This window comes from Nuphar pumila, chromosome 13 (genome assembly GCF_984573655.1).
Source record: "Nuphar pumila chromosome 13, dmNupPumi1.hap1.1, whole genome shotgun sequence".
Taxonomy (NCBI): Eukaryota; Viridiplantae; Streptophyta; class Magnoliopsida; order Nymphaeales; family Nymphaeaceae; genus Nuphar; species Nuphar pumila.
In genome coordinates, this window is record NC_143261.1 from 15,451,741 (window position 1) to 15,471,762 (window position 20,022).

Here is a 20,022-nt window from a genome sequence, read left to right on the forward strand (position 1 = left end):
CTAAGAAAAAGATCTTTTGTTTGATTTTTTATTTTTTATTTTTTATTTTTTTGTTTCTTTCTCTCTTTTTTTAATGTATCGAGGTCATTCGATGCCGACAACCTTCGTAAAAAAAATTGATGTCTCTCTGAAATCTGACGTAGATCCCATATGGGGTCTTTGTTATACTTTTCTCTCTAGTAGAGAATGGATGCAGATCTTGATTGGGGGTATGCTCAAAACAGAAAAAAAAACTAAGGATAACAAAAAAAAAATTGTTGCAGACAGACTCAATTGAAAAAGGGTTGTTTCTCTTCTTCTTTTTTGTAAATATAGGGACAGGGGTCGCCGGAATCAAGGTAACATATGTGGCCCAAGTGGGAGATTGTTGACAAAAATCATGTGGGCCTACATATAACAATCACAAATTATAGTTTGTCTATGATTCAAGCCTAGTTTACGTTATCTAATCAGGTTGGGTCATATGATGTCTCATATGATATGGTCTTATTATATGAAGAGACATGTTCTGTTTGTCTCAAACTCTATGATGGGCTGAATTGGAGACAAACTCTCAATTGGAGTCAAATTAGGTTATGGTCCTCAAACCATATATAGTAGCCTTTTCTCTTTAAGATTTTCAAAAAAAAAAAATAAGTCACTCTCGTAAGGTTCAGAGAAAGAAAAATGACTGTATATACGGATTTTGAAAGATCAATCAACGATCTACCGAAGCGCTAATGAATTCAAGTACGCTTCAACATCAAGATTTGGTTTCAGTCTTTCTTTCAACGATTTAGCGTGAACATGAATATCGATCATTTTTGTTTTTTGATGGATTTTAAATCCAACACATTCATCTCACCACCACTACTACCACCGCCCACCATTACCCACCTCTCAAAAAAATGTGCCGAAGAAGCTTTACCATCACCCCCTCCTTTATTCTCATTTTTTTAAGAATTTTTATTTTATTTTTCTCATACTATCCAAACAAGTGAGAATTTTTCATTTTAGAAAAAATATCATGTCAAAACTTCTAATAAGCAACATTTTCTTTTACTATGAGAGTTTTTCTTGCTTTCAAACTTGCTCTTATTATGCAAACTATATAAGTGTTGGAAGTGAGAAAAATCTTGCGATACTTTCAAATTTTAGTTATATGTATTGAGAAAATATCAGTATATATACAATAATAAACAATATATAAACTTATGGAGAACATTAACACTATTAAAAAGTTGAAAATGTGTTTTTAATGGTATAGTATCAGAGAGAGAGAGAGAGTCTTGTACCCTTCAAGTGCGAGCTGTGAATGGATGCAAACGGTTACAACTAGATATGTCGAAGAGTTTGATCTGGAACAACCAAAATTTGCAAAACTTCCATCCCAGATCTGACCCATTTGTATCCTGTGATACATTACACTGGCATTCTTCATTTTCATCTGGAACCAAATTAACTAGAAATTGTTAGGGTGGCTAGGCCTGGTCTTGAGCTTATCTGCGCAAGCTTGCCTAATTTTTTTTTCTGTTTTTTGATGATGAGGATCCCTCCCTGAGGCAAGGAGAACCCTAGGTGGGGCCTCATGACCACCATGCATTACGTGGCCCACCTCTTGAAAGCTACAACAACCTCCATGCATTACAAAACTACAAAAGTTACATGTCATCGTTCTTTTCAAACACATCTCCAAGTCAATTGATGCACAATATTTCAATGCAAGATTCTTTGAGAGGCATCCCCCAATGCCTACACCCTCCATCAACCTCCTAGGGCATGGATTATTAAATCTAATCACTACAAAGATGTAAGACAATGCTCAATAACACACTTAGAAACAAATTTCGAGTTCTAAAGAAACAAAAAATGAGATTAAGGGTAAAAACTAAAAGTAATATCTTCTAAAAACATTAAAAAAAATGAACATACCCTCCTTCAACTTCAATCATACACAAATGAAGCAAAGAATGAAGTTTTTTTTACCTTATCTCATTTGAATGAAATTTGTGTGAAAATGCACTCTTACACGAAAAAACCACAAAGGCTTCTTCCTTGTGCAAGAATTAAATCTCAAAATGCTCTCAAGTCTCTTATGGGTGCATGGGTTTCCCTCTAATGACCTCTACACAAATGGAGAAATCGGACCTAAGAACGTCTTTAAAACTCAAAGTAAAAAAAACGTTTTAGCCCCTTTAAAGTGCACTTGAATACGATAAAGGGGTGTATTGTATGATACACTTACTCAATATAGATACGATACACACACATATCGCAATACGAGTGTGTATCGTATCGTTAGAGTAAATAGTACCGATACGTATCGTATCATATTGTACGAATACGATACTTACAACACTGGTTAGCACTTTTGATCTTTTGAGTGCTTTAATGAGCTCCAAACCAGATAATTCTCTTTGTAGACGATAATTGGGTCCTACCTTAATAGATGTTGTTACCAGCATACCGATTTGATTATTTTCACTTACCAACGTGACTGAATGGTCCTTACCATATTTGGGTTATAGTAACTAACAATCTTGTTAGCGTGATGAAAACATTGACATTGAATTGGTGTCAGACATTATTTTCCTTACTGATAATGCACTTTTGGGTAGTTTCAGGCTTTCAGCAGCTTTTAGGACGTATTTCAAGTGGCTGGACAATGGTCGGGTGGCCTGGGGTCTGGCCTGAAATGGCTGGGCCTAGTCCGCCTTTCGGGGACCCAGCCCAGCTTGAATCAGGGCTAGGCCTGGCCTATCAATTGGTCATGGGTTGGAAGGCCTCATGGCCTATCACATCAGGCCTTTCCTATGGAAGAAGCGGGTGACCAACGGGATGCCATTGGCAGGGCTGCTTTGACTGGGGCATGGCCCTTTGACAGGCTAAGTCGACCTGTTGTGGCAGAGCCAGAAATCCAAATTAAGGTGGATGATTGTGTGTGTATGAGTGTGGCAGAGAGAGAGAGAGAGTGATCTGTTTGTTTCACCTGAAGTGCTGATTTTCTCTGAAAAGACTTTTCTCCCTTATGAGTAGGGGGTAGGCAATGGGCCGGGCTGGTCTGGCTCAAGCCCTTGGTCCATCGGGTTTTGTGCATGACCCGGTCCAAAAATGACTTGGCCCATTTATTAATGAGCTGGGTTTTGGCCCAATTTTGAATGGGCTTGGTTTTGAAAGGCAACCCATGGTCCAGTCCATTGACCCAATGGGCCAATGTTTAACAGTGCCGTCTCACACACTCAAACCCCTTTTTAAATTTTAAGCTCTTTTGAAAATTAAGCTTACAAATTAATCTAAGAAAATTAATGAAAAATAAAAAATTCACAATTGCATATTAGTTTTAATACAGTTAATGCAGCTGTTAGCTTTAGTTTTCAGATTATTAAAACAATTAATTAGGTAGCTCAGGCCCACTGAGCCGGCCTGGTAGCCCGTGGCCGACCCAGGCCTGACCCATTTATATAATGGGCTGGGTTTTGGCCTGGTAACTAGATGGGTTAAGGCCTAAAACCTTGACTCAACCTAATCCATGGTGTGCTGGCCCATCGGGCTGCCCACCCCTTCTTATTTTTTTTTATGACAAGGAGCCCTTGCCGAAGCGAGGAAAGCCCCAGGTGGGACCCCACAATCACCCTAGCTTACATGAGTGTCAGTGGGGTTTGATCCAGTGTCTTCATCTCATCACCATCCCAAGCTACAGTGACCATCATTGTGCTTTCCACCAACGGAGATGGTATGAGATATCAACCCAAATTCAGTATCAAATGAAGAGTTGAATCCAGTTCAAATTGTGGTGATATTGAATATGGACCATTGGGAGAATGAAAACTTATAAAATGGGCACGGTGCTAAATGAATCATGCTAATGGATTTTCGGTGTTTGTTTTTGAAATTCTGACCCATAGACAGCATGATTGATTTACTAGAAATGGACAAAACTCTTTTCTTTTTAGACAGAGAAAGCTGGGGTTAGGCAGACCCCCTACCAGTTACACAACAATACCATAGGGATTCGAACTTGCAAGGTCCCAACACAAGGTGACGTTAACTAACTGCTCCTGCCACACAACCGGATCCCCCCGTTGGTCGTTCGCCCCCAAACCCTTTTGAAAAGAGTGATCCGAATTCAAATTAGATCATACTTAAAGTGTTCAGTGCACGATTGGATCTCACTTTAAGTATCCAAATTTGAAAATAACCTGTCAAATTCAGGTTGGATGTCTCAATCTACCTAATCCGCTTTCACCCTTAATTCAAATGCACCCTTGTTATCTTTCTTTGCAAGCAAAACTTTTGTGATAAATTTCATGTATTTGCTTTAAAATATCTCAATATGTTTAAAATAAAAATGACAAAATTACAATTTAAACTATTATAAATTAAAATAATATGTTAAATTGAAAATGTCTGTTATACTCTTTTTCACAGGGCCATGCCATTTTGGTAACAAGTCCTTGGTGGGTGTCAACTGGTCTGGTTTGGTTTGAACCCAGGTGAAACCAGACTTGGACCTGGTTTTCGGGTATGGTATCAGGTGCAGACCCATGTTTAATCGGGTTCACTATAAGAAAAACCATACCCGGCCCTGATAAGAACTACATGAACCAAACCAGGACCATACCTTATAAAACCATATTTATCATTTTTACATTGAAAATTTGTGGGTCTAATTAATCGGAACTCGGGTTGGCTCCAGGTCTGGTATAAAATTTCACAAACTATACCCGGGTCCATGTATTAATTGGAGCTTTGGGTCCGAACCCGAGTCTTCTTATTTATCACCATACCCGAACCCTATATGGTTTGGTTCGGGTCTTGTCTGGGTAAACCCAACCTGTTGACACCCCTAGATACAATTAGACATGCTCTAAACAAAATGACATGGATGCGCACACACATGGATATTACTTTAATAATTTTATTTTTTATTAACAATTCACTAAAAATGTGGTTTTTGTGTTAAAATATCAAAAAACATTTTTTTTATGGATTAAAAAATTAAAGAATCCTTGCCATCGTATCCCTTTTTTCAAAATCTTTTTAATGTGTGCATTTTACTCTGTCGCGTCTCAAGTCTTATGCATATCTTTGTGACATAGGATATATTAGAGCATATCATGCTTGTCAAATACTCTAGCATTTTTCAACAACATTTAGGATTTTTTTTTAATGTCAAAAACATATGGAGAGCATCCATCTTTTTGCGTCGCCGCGCTCTGCTTGTCTGGTAGGGGCAACTTGTGAATGTCACCAAGTTGACGAGATGTCACAAGTTCAAAACCCACAGGTGATGTTCCTTGACACAAAGTCAAAACTGTGTGTACTCAGTGGGCACGGGAGACCTCAAGGGTTTTACATGGAGGCCAGCCAATGTGTGGTCGGTGATGAGGGTTTTTTCTTTGAATTATATAAAAAAAAACTTCTGGATCGTTAAGTCAAATCAGGTCAAAGTGAGTTTAAACATTCTGCTGCTACTCACTATGGCAAGTCGAGGCATGGGCAGAGGAGACCATGTTGCTCGAGTGGCTCTTGGTTCACCGGGTCCACCCGTATTTTTTGACAAAATTTGGTTGTTTCATGATGTATCAATGAATTCAAAGTTTTCTTTTGTGACATAGGTTCCAACCCTAACCCTAGGACTTGCACCAACTAGAATAAAAGCCATGGTAGTAGGGAGGCACACGAGCCACGTTCGAACAGAGCTTGGGCCGGCTTAGCTCGCCGCAAGCAAGCCGAACATAAATTAGAGGTAAACACCTTTATTTAAAAAAAAATTTTTAACACCTTTAATTTAAAAACCTTTTTAAAATTTGTGTAAAATCCTTCTTTAAAAGAGAAGAAAAAAAGGTGCGATTTAAACCCATGCTACTTTCAAAGATGACCAATGACTTATCCATTAAGGTAAAAAAATATATATTTAGAATCTATTTTTTATATAACTATATGAACAAGCTTAATTGGACTTACTGAGCTGGACTGCCTGATCAAGCTTGGCTCATTTAGGTGTACCGAACCTCAACCCTTGTTCGAGCTCAACTCATTTATTTTTTCGAATGAGTTTGAGCTGAACTTAAAAAGGCTGAGCCCGTGCTAGCTCTGGTCATTGTGCATTCCTTACATGCTAGATAGTTTTGCCTCTTAAATAGGTCCCATAAACTTTCTTTGGGTGTCATTCATGTTGTATATAAACGGTATCTAGAGTGTATAACCTAAAAAATGAACAGCTGAAAATGCAAAAACAATGTTTTTTTTTTTTATGTAACATGGAGAGGTTCGAATTTCCCATACGAGCCTAGGGGATAGTCGACCGGAGTCGCAACTTGCAGCAACAGATGCACACCCTGAGTATCGAATTCATGACCTCTTTATACTTGAAAGCCTTAAGTTGACCCACTTAACCAAGTGTATGGAGCCCCTTACGGATCATATGGGTGATATGGAAGGACACCATCCAAGGGCGTGACCATCAGAAAGGGATCCAGTCAACCCTAACATTTTTTTTTATGACGAGGAACCCTTGACCAAGCAAGGGAAAACCTGTGGGACCTCACGACCACCCTGCCTTTCGTGATCCACCTCTCAAAGCTATGGACACACTTGTGCTCTTGCGGGGTTTGATCCGGGGTCTTCAACTCAACACCTTTACAACCACCCGGCCGGCCATGCAGGCAACCCAATGGTGGTCCAATCTAATGTGATCAGTATCGGTGCATATTGGCCTGTATCGGTTGATACGCATCATATCGGCAGAAAATTGATACACTTCACCCTGAATTGGTTATTTTTTAAATAAATGGAAAAAATATTTAAAATCAATTATCGTCACACCCATCTTGGGATCTCATCGTTGCAATGTGTTTTAATTAAATCTGACTTCAACATGGTTAATTTAATGAGAGTCAACTAGTAAATTATTGAATTTGATGTTTTCATAAGCCTTAATACAGGTCATTTTTGTTTAGAACACTGAGGTGGTATCCCATGCAGTAAGCAGGGTCTTGTGTTAAGCTGAAGGCCCAGGGTCGAACCCCACTGTCACATGAGGCTGCTGTGTTGCTTTTACACAGTTGGGGCACGTAAAGCTGGGTGGGGTGGTCGTGTCCTTAACCCGGAGTTTTTTACCTTGTCAGGATGCGGGCCCGCTAGTGACCCGGTTCTCGGTGAAGGTTCTTTTGTTGTATAAAAAAAAAAAAAGAATGAGATCGTGTTTGCTTCACTGGACAAACGCATCTTAGACATGTCAGGTGGCATTTCTCCAGGATCAGTGAGTCCCACCAATGGGAGAGCTCGGCTCAATATGACTGGTCCCATCAGAACTGAGGAACAAGTGAAGTCCCACACCAAATGACGAGCACGGAGGAGGGAAGTGGAGAGATGAGATCAGCTGATATACAAAATCACCATTGACAGTGATGTTCAATATCTACCGCTCATCCCGGTGGATCAAGGGTCGGATGCCAAATCCTTCACTCAAATTTTTTTGGGGGATTTGACATCCGGTGCAAAAACACTGAATTTTCAACATTATTTTTTATCCAAAATCAGGTTGGAGGAAACCACGTGCGAGCTACCTCAACCAGCGCAGCGACCCACCGTTCAAAATGTCACAGAGACGTAAACCTTCAAGCATCCAACCATCCAATCCCACCCTGCCTTTTTCATAATATACGAAATTGCCATTCTAACGGACATTTTTCCAAGTCGAACCGTCTCGGTCATCATGAGTCGAGCAAAGCTGCTATCTCGACCCGAGTCACCCTCTAACCTAGCCCCATTATCATACCAACTTTGAAATCTTATTCTTACAAGTAGTTTCCATTAAATTTGAGACTAAGATTACATGGGTTGTTTAGTAAAGATCGATCCGATTCAAAATCAACGGCCACAGAATCACTAATATTTATGATAAAAAATTTGTATTTCATCAAAATTTTCCTATCAAATCCACCATGCTGAATCTGTGATTGTCATTGCCACCATAGTTGGCAAACTCGTCGGTTTAGACCGGCCAATTCGGCGACTCAGTTCGACTGGACACCACAGGAACTTGGTTTGAGCCTGTTCACTTGGCTGTGACTCGGTTTGAAATGATCCACTCAATCCATTTAGGTCAGATTTTGTTACTTTGTTCTGACAAGAAGAGTACTAACCCAGTCCAAAATTATAGGCTTTGTTGGGTATCCAGCCCATACATTTTGGGCTTCTAGCTCATGCATATCATTATTTCTAAAAATAAAAAGATCATTTAAATTTTTATTTTTAAAACCAAAAGGCCATTTAAAAGGAGAAGTAGGAAACCAATCCAAACAAGAAAAACTGAAAGCCCCTGCATTTTTGAAAATTTACCCAATGCTCATCCTTATTAAGTTTTTTTTTTCCATCAATGATGCAAAACCACCTTGGAGTAGGGGTGTCAATGGGTCGAGTTTACCCGGACCCGACCTGTACCAAACCCTATAGGGTCAGGGTATGGTGATAAATAAGAAGACCCGATTAAGATGGGTCTAGATCCGAAGGTCTGATTAATACATGGATCCGGATATAGTTTATAAAATTTTATACCTGATTCGAGTTTTGATTAATACCCATAATTTTTCAATATAAAAAATAATAAAAAATATTATTTTAACTGGTATGGCTCGAGTCTGGTTCATGTAGTTCTTATCAGGTTTGGGTATGGTTTCTCTTATAGTGAGTCCAATTAGATTTAGGTGCAAATTTGATACCATACCCAAAAATCGGGTTCAGGTATGGTTCCACCTGAGTCCGAACCAAACCCAACCTGTTGACACCTCTACCCTAGAGATCGAAAACATAATCTCGCTGACTAAGCTTGTCGTACTTACGGCCGATGTCCCAACAGTAACATGTGGCACACCCCTTGCCCCCAAGAAAATCACCATACTTTGGGCTTATCCCTTGTCCTCAACTGATGCTCATAGGAATGAAATCCTGACCACCCATCAAGGCCTCTTCATTGCCCCCCAAAAAACTTGGGGGCTCTGAGTTTTCCGAGTTGACTGGCCCGAGTCACAATTTAAATTCGAAACAGTTTTTGTCCGAGTCACCGGGCAGGCCAACTAGTGATTTTATGCACCTTTTAGCCTACGAAAGTTGGTCATGGGTGTCAATGTCACATCAGCTCTCGGAGGAATCACGGCCGTAGCGAATGTGCACTCGCCAGGGTCATCTTAGCTATTTTAACAAAAACCATGACCCTTTCCATGTTCTCTCACTTCTTTCTCTCTCCTCAGCTACCCTCCATCGTTCATTTGCTCTCAACATCGACTGATAGCTCTCATGCTTGGGTTAGGTGATCAGCAACCCTCTCGGTGACCATCGTCCCCAACACTATAACATGCCCGTCATTCTCCTCCCAACCATCCAGCCAGTGTTAGAGTGAACCAAGAGTGACTAGAGAAAGTTAGAGAGAGAGAGAGAGAGAGAGAGAATGGCTCCCGCAGTGGCAGTGGAGGAACGGCCCTCATCAGAGCAGCCGAGGCCGTTCCTACCGACGCTTAACGACGAAACGACGCTCAGGCCGACATTCATCCGCGACGAGGACGAGCGGCCCAAGGTGGCATACAACGACTTCAGCGCCGACGTGCCCGTCATCTCGCTCGCCGGGCTCGACTCGGACCAGGACGGCCGGTCCGCCGTCCGGGACGCCATCGTGAGGGCGTGCGAGGAGTGGGGGGTGTTCCAGGTGGTGGACCACGGGGTCGAGCCGGCGCTCGTCTCGGCCATGACCGAGATGGCGGGCCGGTTCTTCCGCCTCCCCCCGGAGGAGAAGCTCCGGTTCGACATGTCCGGCGGGAAGCGCGGCGGCTTCGTCGTGAGCAGCCACCTTCAGGGAGAGGCCGTACAGGACTGGCGCGAGATCGTCACGTTCTTCACGTACCCGGTGCCCGGGAGGGACTACTCGCGGTGGCCGGACGTTCCCGAGGGGTGGCCAGAGGTGGCGGAGCGGTACAGCGAGGCGCTCATGGGGCTGGCCTGCCGCATGCTGGCGGTGCTGTCGGAGGCGCTGGGGCTGCACCCCGACGCTCTCAAGGAGGCGTGCCTGGACATGGACCAGAAGGTGGTGGTGAACTACTACCCGCCCTGCCCCCAGCCGGACCTGACGCTGGGGCTGAAGCGACACACCGACCCGGGGACGATCACGCTGCTGCTGCAGGACGAGGTTGGCGGGCTGCAGGCCACCCGGGACGGCGGCAAGACCTGGATCACCGTCCAGCCCGTCAAGGGCGCCTTCGTCGTCAACATTGGTGACCATGGCCATGTGAGCCTCTCTCTCTCTCTCTCTCTCTCTCTCTCTCTCTCTATATATATATATATATATATATATATATATATATATATATATATATATATATATATATATATATATATATATAATGCAACATGCTAACTGTTTTTTAGCTTTGCTGGTGTTTTTTTTGGTGATTGTAACCCATGGATATGTTTAGCATGATCGATTTACTAAGAATCCACTTTTATCATAAAAAAAAATAATATTTGGTGACTGCAAGTTTTACAAAGATTTTGAACCTTTGATTTTGCCAACCTGAAACCAATCCCTATAAAATCAAGCAATATGTACGATCAAAATTTAAAAGAAAAACCCCGCAAGGCTTGTTTAGCATATTTGTAGTGGTTTGTTTTCATAGTTAGCAAACCAGGTGAGTCAACTCGTCACTCGCCATGTTGGCTCTTATGGATACCTACCTAACCGAGTTAAAAAAAATTATATAACTCGATTAGCACCAAACTCGGCTAAGTTTATCATTGACTCGGCCTAGTCTTAACTACCAAAACTTAAAGGTTTTATTAAAAATTCAAAACATTAACTAAATGCATTAACCCTCTGTTTGGGAACCGGTGTTGGAGAGAGTTGCAAGGGGTCGGGGAGAGTAGAACTATCAGAATTCAGGCTATGTTTGAAAACCCGTGTTGATGGAGTTGCAAGGAGTCTGTGGATCCAATAATCGCAAATACCTTCTCTTTTTAAGAGGAGTTCAAATGAGTATTTTGGAGAAGTTGGAGAACCTCTCCTCCCTCCAACTTCTCCCTAACGGCAGCCAAATCATTCCACCTAAAGCCACGGCCGATTACATCCCAAATCCTATGATGACATGCACCCAAACAGAGGTATATATATATATATTATGTGTGTGAATATAATGTATACATAACATAAAAATTTAGTATTTATTGATGTAAAATCCTATTATTTATTAAGGTAAAATAGGTGAATATAAGATTTACTGAGGTAAATGGGATACAAATTTTGAACTATGGAAAATTTAAGAACCCACTTGAATCCTTGTGATTCATGGAGTTGCAAATACCTGAGTTCAAATGGGTATTTTTGTAGAGTTGGAGTTGGCTGATTCCCAGCCTAAAATGTTGACTCCCTCCAACTCCTCCCAAACAGCAGCCAAATCTGTGAGATGAGTCTACAATTTTGGTTCTTGGTGGATGAGAATTTATTAGCATTCAAAAGAGAGGAAAACATATTTCTTCTTAAGCATATTTATGCTCAGATTTGTATCTTAAATAGGTAAAAAAAAAATCAATGGTTGATAATTTACTAAAATTTGATAATAAAATATTCACATTTTTTACATCAAATGAATTCAAAACAAAGTTTATTTCTTAATAAATAAGCATTGATAAACACATCTAATGGTTCATATCTATCATAAAACACTTAAAACTATAACTTTTGAAAGGTCTGACCTAACCAAAAATGACAAGCACAATCTCCATTCTTTTATATATATATAAAGAGAGAGAGAGAGAGAGAGAGAGAGAGAGACGTTTTGCTTATTATATGGGTCGGGTTTAAGATTCATTTTCTTGACGCAATATAATTAGGATTAGGTATCGAAACCAGGTGGGTTTTTAATTGAGTGGGTCCGGTTAAGCCCTTGATTGGTTTGATCGTTTACCTTTTGCTTTTCTGGGTTTTTAATATTTTAAACGCTCCATTAGTGGCGCCCAATGTCAGTGGCATCGGATCCGTGAAGTTGGTCATGGGCTTCAAAATGCAAGTGAACAAATGTTTAGGTCCATTGGGATTTATAGACAGAACAGATCAAGTGATGTGATAAAACACATTTCCTCCAAGCTCTGGCCTAACCACCGTCCATCCTGGTGATCAACAGCTGCTTCTGTTGATGACATCAAGGGGCGCTGGAGATGGCAAAACACAGAGGAAACATATAATTGGCATATTACATGATCTGTGCTACACTTACAGGTGTCGGATGGATGTGGGGATTTGAATGAATCGGATTTTATCCTGTATCTGACCAAACTTGACTCCGTTCAGTTGCATTCGGTAAGCCAAAACCATATGTGATTATAATTGGATGTGGGTATGGGTTTGATTTTTTGTCACATGATGGAATCAGCTTAAGTATCACTGGCGATCGTGCTTGAAAACTGAGGGGGATGTAACTCTGCCAATCATAACCGGTAAGTTAAGGTTGAATCCAGATTCAAAATATATGTGGCAGCATGGATCCGATAAAATAAGATTACAAACAAGTTTTTTACATGTAAAAAATGCAACCACATTGGAATTTAATTTATTTGAATTAGGTTAGACTAGAGTTGCCAATTGAGGAAGCAAGAGCGGAAAGCGAGGTACTTTTAAAATTTTAGAAAGCGAAAAGCATGAAATAACTTTAAAGCAAACTAGGAATTGTTTCGAAAGCGAACCGAAAGCGAGGGGGAAGTGAGGGAAAGCAAAAAAAGCGAAAAAAACTAAGAAAAAAAATAAAAAAATAAAACACATGTCACAACCTCTCTCTCTCTCTCTCTTAGAAGTTAAAATTCATGACAAGATGACGGAAAATTCATTTCATTGGCTTTTTTAAGCATTTCACATTTTTATTTCTGCATCTTGACAGTATCATACTTTTAGAAAATTTACATTCTTCAAGTTCAATATGATCTTAATGAAATTTTTTCAAAAGAATCAATTAGAAAAAGTAAAAAGATCATGTCCAATATGACTGCTCAAATGTTTGTGCATTAAGCACCTGATCAACCTCCATCTTGGGGACAGGCCTGTCAGGTGTGGGGCTAAGACTTGATGGATGGCGCAGGGTGCTTAATGCACAACTTTTGTGACCCGATTAAAAGAAAAAGGGCTCAAGATGCTTACCATTAATATCGCGACGACAGCATATCAGGTGCAATCACATTGCACACTTCGCGCTGCGCCTGACTGCCCTTCATCTCTAGGGTACAGCCTGTCAGCTGGAGGCTGGATCATGAGCAATCAGATTGCACATTTATAATGTGCTGCTGCACCTCACCACCCTCCATCTTTTTCATGCAGCGCGTCAGCTGTAGGACTCAACATCACATGGTGGGTGCTCAAGTGCAGCAGCACATTTACAATGTGCAGTGTGATTGCACTTGATCAGCTGTGGGGCCCAATAGAAGATGGAGGGCCTATCAGGTGCAGCGGCACACTACATTGTACAATTAGATTGCACCTGATCCGCCGAACTGACATCTCTATACTGGTAGCACACTACGTCCTTCGTGGATTGGTCCATGATCACTTGGCTATCTATGCATGTTTCTCTAGTTCATTTTCTGTATCTTAGTTTTAGAACCTAAGCAAGGTTGGGTTTGATTGCAGTATCTTAGCAATGGGAGGTTCCTGAATGCCGACCACCAGGCAGTCGTGAACTCGAACTGCAGCCGCTTGTCTATCGCTACGTTCCAGAACCCGGCGCCGGAAGCAATCATGTATCCATTGAAGCTGAAAGAGGGAGAGAAGTCCATAATGGAGGAGCCGATCACCTTTGCAGAGATGTACAGAAGGAAGATGAGCCTTGATCTCGAGCTTGCCAATCTCAAGAAAATTGCCAAACTTGAGAAAGATCAGACACAGGCCATGGACATCATCACCAAGCCCAAAAAAATAGAAGAAATACTTATCTAAGCCAGAGCAGTTTATAGGAAATTACTAATAACTACTGCCCGAAACGGTAATATATTTCAGTCTATTTTCGTAATGTGGTACCACTTTGTTAATTTCCAAAGTTTGTAGTAAAATGTGTCAGATGGTTCTTTTATTTCTATTACATGTCTATAATTGATAAAGCTCTTGTATCCAAAAGCTGATTCAATGATCCCCAGCCAGGTAGCGTAGCCATCTTCATGCAGTGCTCCAAATATAAACACAAACTAGTAAGCTCAACTGCAAATCTAAGGTGGCATTTGTTTCATGCCCTTTCTTACGAAAGAGGATCTCTTTCATTAGGGTTTATTTCCAGCAAAAGATGAAACAAACATGTCTATGAAAAATATATCGTAGGACCCACATAATAAATGCAAAAATGCAGCTTTTCCTGGCAAAATGGGTTCATACCTCTCGGGGCAAAGAATCACTTACTTTTCAAATTAACCCTTTAAAAAGAACTAAGCTTCCCTTGAGTAGAGTACAACAAACACCCCTCTAAAAGCATACAATGCATAAGGTGATTGCTTTAATGTTTGTTTTTCCTTATATGATGGGGAACGGCATGTTTCTTAAGAATGTCATCTTTTCCCTAGTATCTTCTAGTGTAAAACCCTTAGTATTCCCTCCTGCCCACTGGGTAGGTCTCCCCTTAGCTTCAGGCTTCAGCACTAATTCCATGGGCGCGTATCTCAGGGTTTGGTTGGTGGTTGTCCAGGAAGACACTACAATCGCGCATGCATGCCTCCTAACATGGTGTAGCATTCTGATTTACTGTGTAAAAATGAATAATTAATAATGACATTAACAGATTTAATAAAAAAACTAAAAGAAAGGAATTAGAAAGAGCATCCAGAGATCAGAGATGGAAGTAACATTGGGTGATTACTGGCAAGCTTAGAATCCCCAGCCAGCCCCCTTTGGGACAGCATGCTGCATTTTTCTTATAGAATGGTACGGTTTAGCTAGGAGTTAAGTCATGACAACTTAAGATGGAAGGCAGGTCTTCATTTACAATGCCCAATTGACCCGACCCACTTTCACTATGGGTCTAACTTTTGAACCTGAACCAAACCCACGGGTCCACCAATATCGGTTCAGGTCAAGAACAATCGGTTTGGGACATTGGGTTGGGTCGCGTATACCCAACCCAGTTACACACCTATATGAGGGGCAGCTTTTTGTAAATAGTCAATAAGTTAGGTGGCATTTTGTAAATTACTCTGTTTGAAAAATATGAACCCGTCTCCAAGGCTTATCTTCTGTATTACATGGTATCTGTAGATCTGATTATGTTTACAGGCAAAATGTTGTCCAAAAAATAGGGGTTTCTAGCCAGGTTGGAGTTGGATTCAGTCCCCAATCCTGATTGGACCGAAAGGATGAGAACAAACTATGTAGCATTTACATCGCTAATTCAAGTATTGTATACATCATTACTCCCATCCTTTGTAGGAACTACCCATAGTAATAATGAATATGCAAAATATAAGTTAAGTCTACTGTTAGAGCTAATACTGCTATGAAATTACACCAATTCAGACTATATTTTTTAATTGAGAGAGACCAAGAATTTTTGCTGCACTGCAAGATATCATTTGGAACAACTCAAGACTGTAGCAGGAATTCTTGTAAAATTTAATTCAAGTAAAAAAAATTATTGGGGGTTCAATTTGGAATGAATGAAACGAAAACCTGAAACATAGGATTGAATTGGCTTTTTTAGCTTAAAGGCACAAAGTAGGAAAATATTAAAAACAAACATTTAAGCCCCTTAATATAAATAGAAAAGTGTGTCAAAAAATTTGATAATCATAAAATATTAAGTGACCCCTAATAGATTGGCTGAAAAATCATATGAACATATGTTGATTTAAACAAAATAACCAATTTTATAAATTAAGAAAAACAGAATAGTTCAGCTATAAAATGAGGGTTTTACCTTGGCAGCAATGCAGTCATGGATGATATTCACTTCTTTCTTTTAAAAAAAAAACTTTATAATTTAAATTTGATAAAATAAAAAATCATGATAAAATATGCAGAAAAAATAAAAAATAGTTTTCCACGTGCATATGTAGAAACCTAAATTAAAAATCTTTTTGAATGGAGCCGTTAATTAAAATAAAAGGTGTTTAATTCTTGTTTTTCTCCTTGGGTGTTTTTCGATGGAAACCCTCATAGGATAGTTTATGTTTTCAAAGTCCAAATCTGTAAGATAGAAAACTTCAAATTTTTGATGTTTCATTTTCTTTTTAATTTTTATTTTTAAGAGAGTGATCATAGTCTACTCTTTAAGTCCCCAAATGGTTAAATTATCCACAATCAATGTTGTCAGTATCGGTATCGGCCCTGAATAGTTTGGCCAACGATTCAGGTGAATCAGCCGATACCGATTCTCAAGTGAATCGTTCTGAATCGGCTAAAAAATAATCAAAAGATATTTCATGTCAATCAGAACGTGACACATGTTAAAACCATTAAAGAATATTAATATTTTTTTACACTTATTAAAAAATAGCCGATTCAGGTTAGTGTTGTGTCAATTTTCTGCCCGATACGATACGTCCCGATACTAACAACATTGTCCATAACCATCACAAGCATATCTTTTCCTTTTAACTCCTAAAACGTAGCAGGACTGATATTTAAGGTAAATGAATTCTATCAGACATGTTGAGGCATTGGATCGGATCAGCCAAACTCAGAAGATCCAACCCAGATTTTATAACATTGGTACCAGGCATGTAGCATAACTAGGGATATATAAATTAATGGGTCAGTGGTAGTCGGATCTAAGATAATCTGGAGTCAGATTTGGAACTTGGATAGTGGAAAGCTACACAGAATCTGAACCGGATTATGATTTCTACCCTTCTCGGATGCACATTTACATTAGCGGTGTCAATAGGTCAGGGTTTGGCGATAAAAAAAAGAGGTCCGATTAGAATCCGGGTTGGCCACAAAGGGTTCGATTAGTTTTTAAAAAGTAAGTGAAACATGGTTCGATTGATATATGGATCGGAATATGGTTTGTGAAATTTCATAACAGACCCGGGTCTGACCCAAGTTCTGATTAAGACTTGTTTTCAATATAAAAAGATAAAAAATATTACTTTACTGGGTATGGTTTTTCTTATAGCAGACCTGATAGGGTTCAGGTCCAGACCTTGTACCAATACCTCAAAGACAGATCTGGGTTCGTACTCACCTGGGTCTGAACCAGATCCGACATGTTGACACCCCTAATTTACATGTAAATGGTTCAAATCTTATTGGAATTTGGGTCAATCTCAGTCAAATTTGGGTTCAGATCCGAGAGGACTAAAACCAAATACGACTTTGGTCAGTAATGGACCAATTTTCTCCACCAAATCCGTATAAACACTCGTAGTTGGATGAATGACCCAAACCCAGAACACTTTCATTCCTAAAGCATAGCAACAGACTATAATGCCGAAAAAGCATATATAGCAACAGACTATAATGCTGAAAATGGGGTCGGAATTGGACCTGAGATCCAAGGATCTCTAGTCTGAACACCTTTAGGTGAAAAAAAAAGCCTAAAAAAGGATCTCAGATCCTCGGATCTGAGATACCTCGTTCGAAAGGGAGTTGGATTGATCTGAATGTCTGTAGATCTATGAAGTTAGAGCTGGTAAACAAGCCGAATGATCGAGCTGAGTTTGGGCTGTTCGGCTTGGCTTGTTAAGGGTACACCCCTGCTCGGGCTCAGCTCATAAGCTCGAGCTGATCTTTACGAGCTGTCTCATTAATTTTCTAAAAGAATTGTCTTTTAAGTATTTTTTTAAAGCTTGATAATATAAAATACATGTATAATACATATATAATATGCATATTAAATATATAATATATATAATATAAGCATAAAATATATAATATATAAATATATAGTATGTAAAATGATCGAATACAATCTGAGATGAACAAGACGGCTTATAGCTCAGTTCACCAAGCTAAATTTCTAAGCCAAGAAGGCAAGCTGCTCATCTAGTTTCCAACGGCCTAACCATTACACTAACAATAATTAACTTGTTGAATAGAATTATAAATATTATATATATATATATATATATATATATATATATATATATATATATATATATATATATATATATATATATATACTGTATTTGAGCCTTATCGAGCTTACCAAGCTTTATCGAGCTCGGTAAGCTGATCAAGCTCGGCTTGTTTGCTCGTTCGAGCCTTAGAATCATGTTCAAGCTCGGCTCATTTAAAGCACAGACGAGCTTCGAGCCGGCTCGGTTGGTTGTGCATCCCTAGTGGTAATGTTATTAATCCATAAATACATAAAAAGTTACGTGACTTTTTGTAAATTATCATTATGTCCAAATTACTGGTCACTCGCTCTCAATAGTGGTTGTCAATATAAAAGGCCACTTAACAATCCGGCCATCACATTTAAGACCCTGATATTTAATTGCCCATCTCGCGGCCATGGATTCAACAATCACTAAAATCCAATAGCCATAGCCTCAGAGTTTTAAGCTGCCGGCATGATGACCATAGGTATGGCAGGCTGAGCCAGCGCGCGAGCCAGGTGCGGTTTCTTTGAGTTATAAATTAAAAAAAAAAAAAAAAAAGTCATCGATAAAATAGTAGGGCAAATCTTGGTTGAAACGTATGGAAGGACAGGTCCATTATGAAATTCATTGCAAGATAGTGAAATGTTCCCGTCTTAATTATATCACTCCTTTTGTCTTAAGATGTCTTATATAATAATGCTCACCATTATACTACATTTTTTTTTTTTTTTGAGAATACTATACTACATTGACTTAAACACCATTCACTGTTTTGAATAAGAATAATTTACAAAAAGCTGCCCAACTTTCCATCTATTTACAAAAAAACAGCCCAACATTTGGCAAACACTTTCAACTAAAAGAATCTTTGAATCATTAATTATAATAGCCAGCTGCTAAATGTAATTATTGAAGGATTTGGCAGCTTTTTTGTAAATATTGACAACTTAAGCTGTTTTTTTTTTTTAACTTCTATAATTTCTCAAAATAAAAACATGTATTTGATATAGATCCAATCAACAAATAGTTTCCATGGACAAAATGGTCGTTTTGGAAAAGTAGGAAAAACGGTAGTTGTAAACAAACAGGCAACAACACATACATAAGGATATATGCATGCAGACTAATTGGAGTGCACCTGCAATTTTGGAGCACAAACAGATTGATAGCCATGGCAAGAAGGCGTGAGTCATCATTTCTCTCTGCATTCACTGCTTCACCCTTGCCTTACCCGGTGCTACTGGTAGTTGCTTTGGTTCTTCTTCTCATAGGATTATCTTCTTACATCTCTTATGAGTCAGCCTTAGAAGACATAGTTGATCAGTTCAATTTGGTGATGCTGTTTATTCCTATCCTCATAGTGCTGATCTTACGCTGGTTATCGACGGTCGAAGACGAGCGCAGCCTTCTCGGCTTTTTGCGCTACGACAAGAAGTATCACAGGCAACAGAGACCCAGTGAAGGCAGTTCACCATGGGGGGTCGCTGCCATCCTAGTGCTGCTCTTTGTCATGATCTATTACCAGCCTGATTTCCATGATCAGTGGTTCCCTTGATTGTACAAAGCCATGTTAGTGTTGTAAACAAGAATTCAGTCTCAGTTTCTCTCCCTCTTCTGCATCTTTTTTTTTCCTTTTTTGTTAATTAGTAGTGTTTTAAATGGTCAATGAATCTAAAGTTGTGATTTTCACACAAGTACATGAAGAGTTTTCTGCATATATTGATTTAGAGTAAAAGAAATGCATACAGTGATTTTATGCTTCATCTACAGTTTTGATTTCAAAGCAAGTACATGAGACTCTAGTTATGTGTATATTGATTTAGAGTAAAAGAAATGCCATGTTTTCCAGTGAATTTATACATAAACAGTTATTTAAGACAAGGTCTTTCCATGAATGATCATCATTGTGAACCTCAAATACCATGGTCATGACTACACATCCTGCACTTCTTAGCCCTCTTTGGTATGTATTTGTAACATGAGATC

General features: G+C 39.4%; 1 protein-coding gene and 1 pseudogene across 1 annotated transcript; both read left to right on the plus strand.

Annotated features, from left to right (window-relative positions):
• Nucleotides 1-9,430: 9,430 nt before the first annotated feature.
• Nucleotides 9,431-13,948, plus strand: LOC149817887 (flavanone 3-dioxygenase F3H2 pseudogene; annotated as a pseudogene).
• Nucleotides 13,949-19,180: 5,232 nt separating this feature from the next.
• LOC149817888 (uncharacterized) lies at nucleotides 19,181-19,701 on the plus strand. Its single transcript, XM_089986032.1, has one exon. The coding sequence runs from the start codon at nucleotides 19,208-19,210 to the stop codon at nucleotides 19,589-19,591; it is 384 nt and encodes a 127-aa protein (XP_089842158.1). The 5' UTR covers nucleotides 19,181-19,207; the 3' UTR covers nucleotides 19,592-19,701.
• The last annotated feature ends 321 nt before the right edge of the window (nucleotides 19,702-20,022 follow it).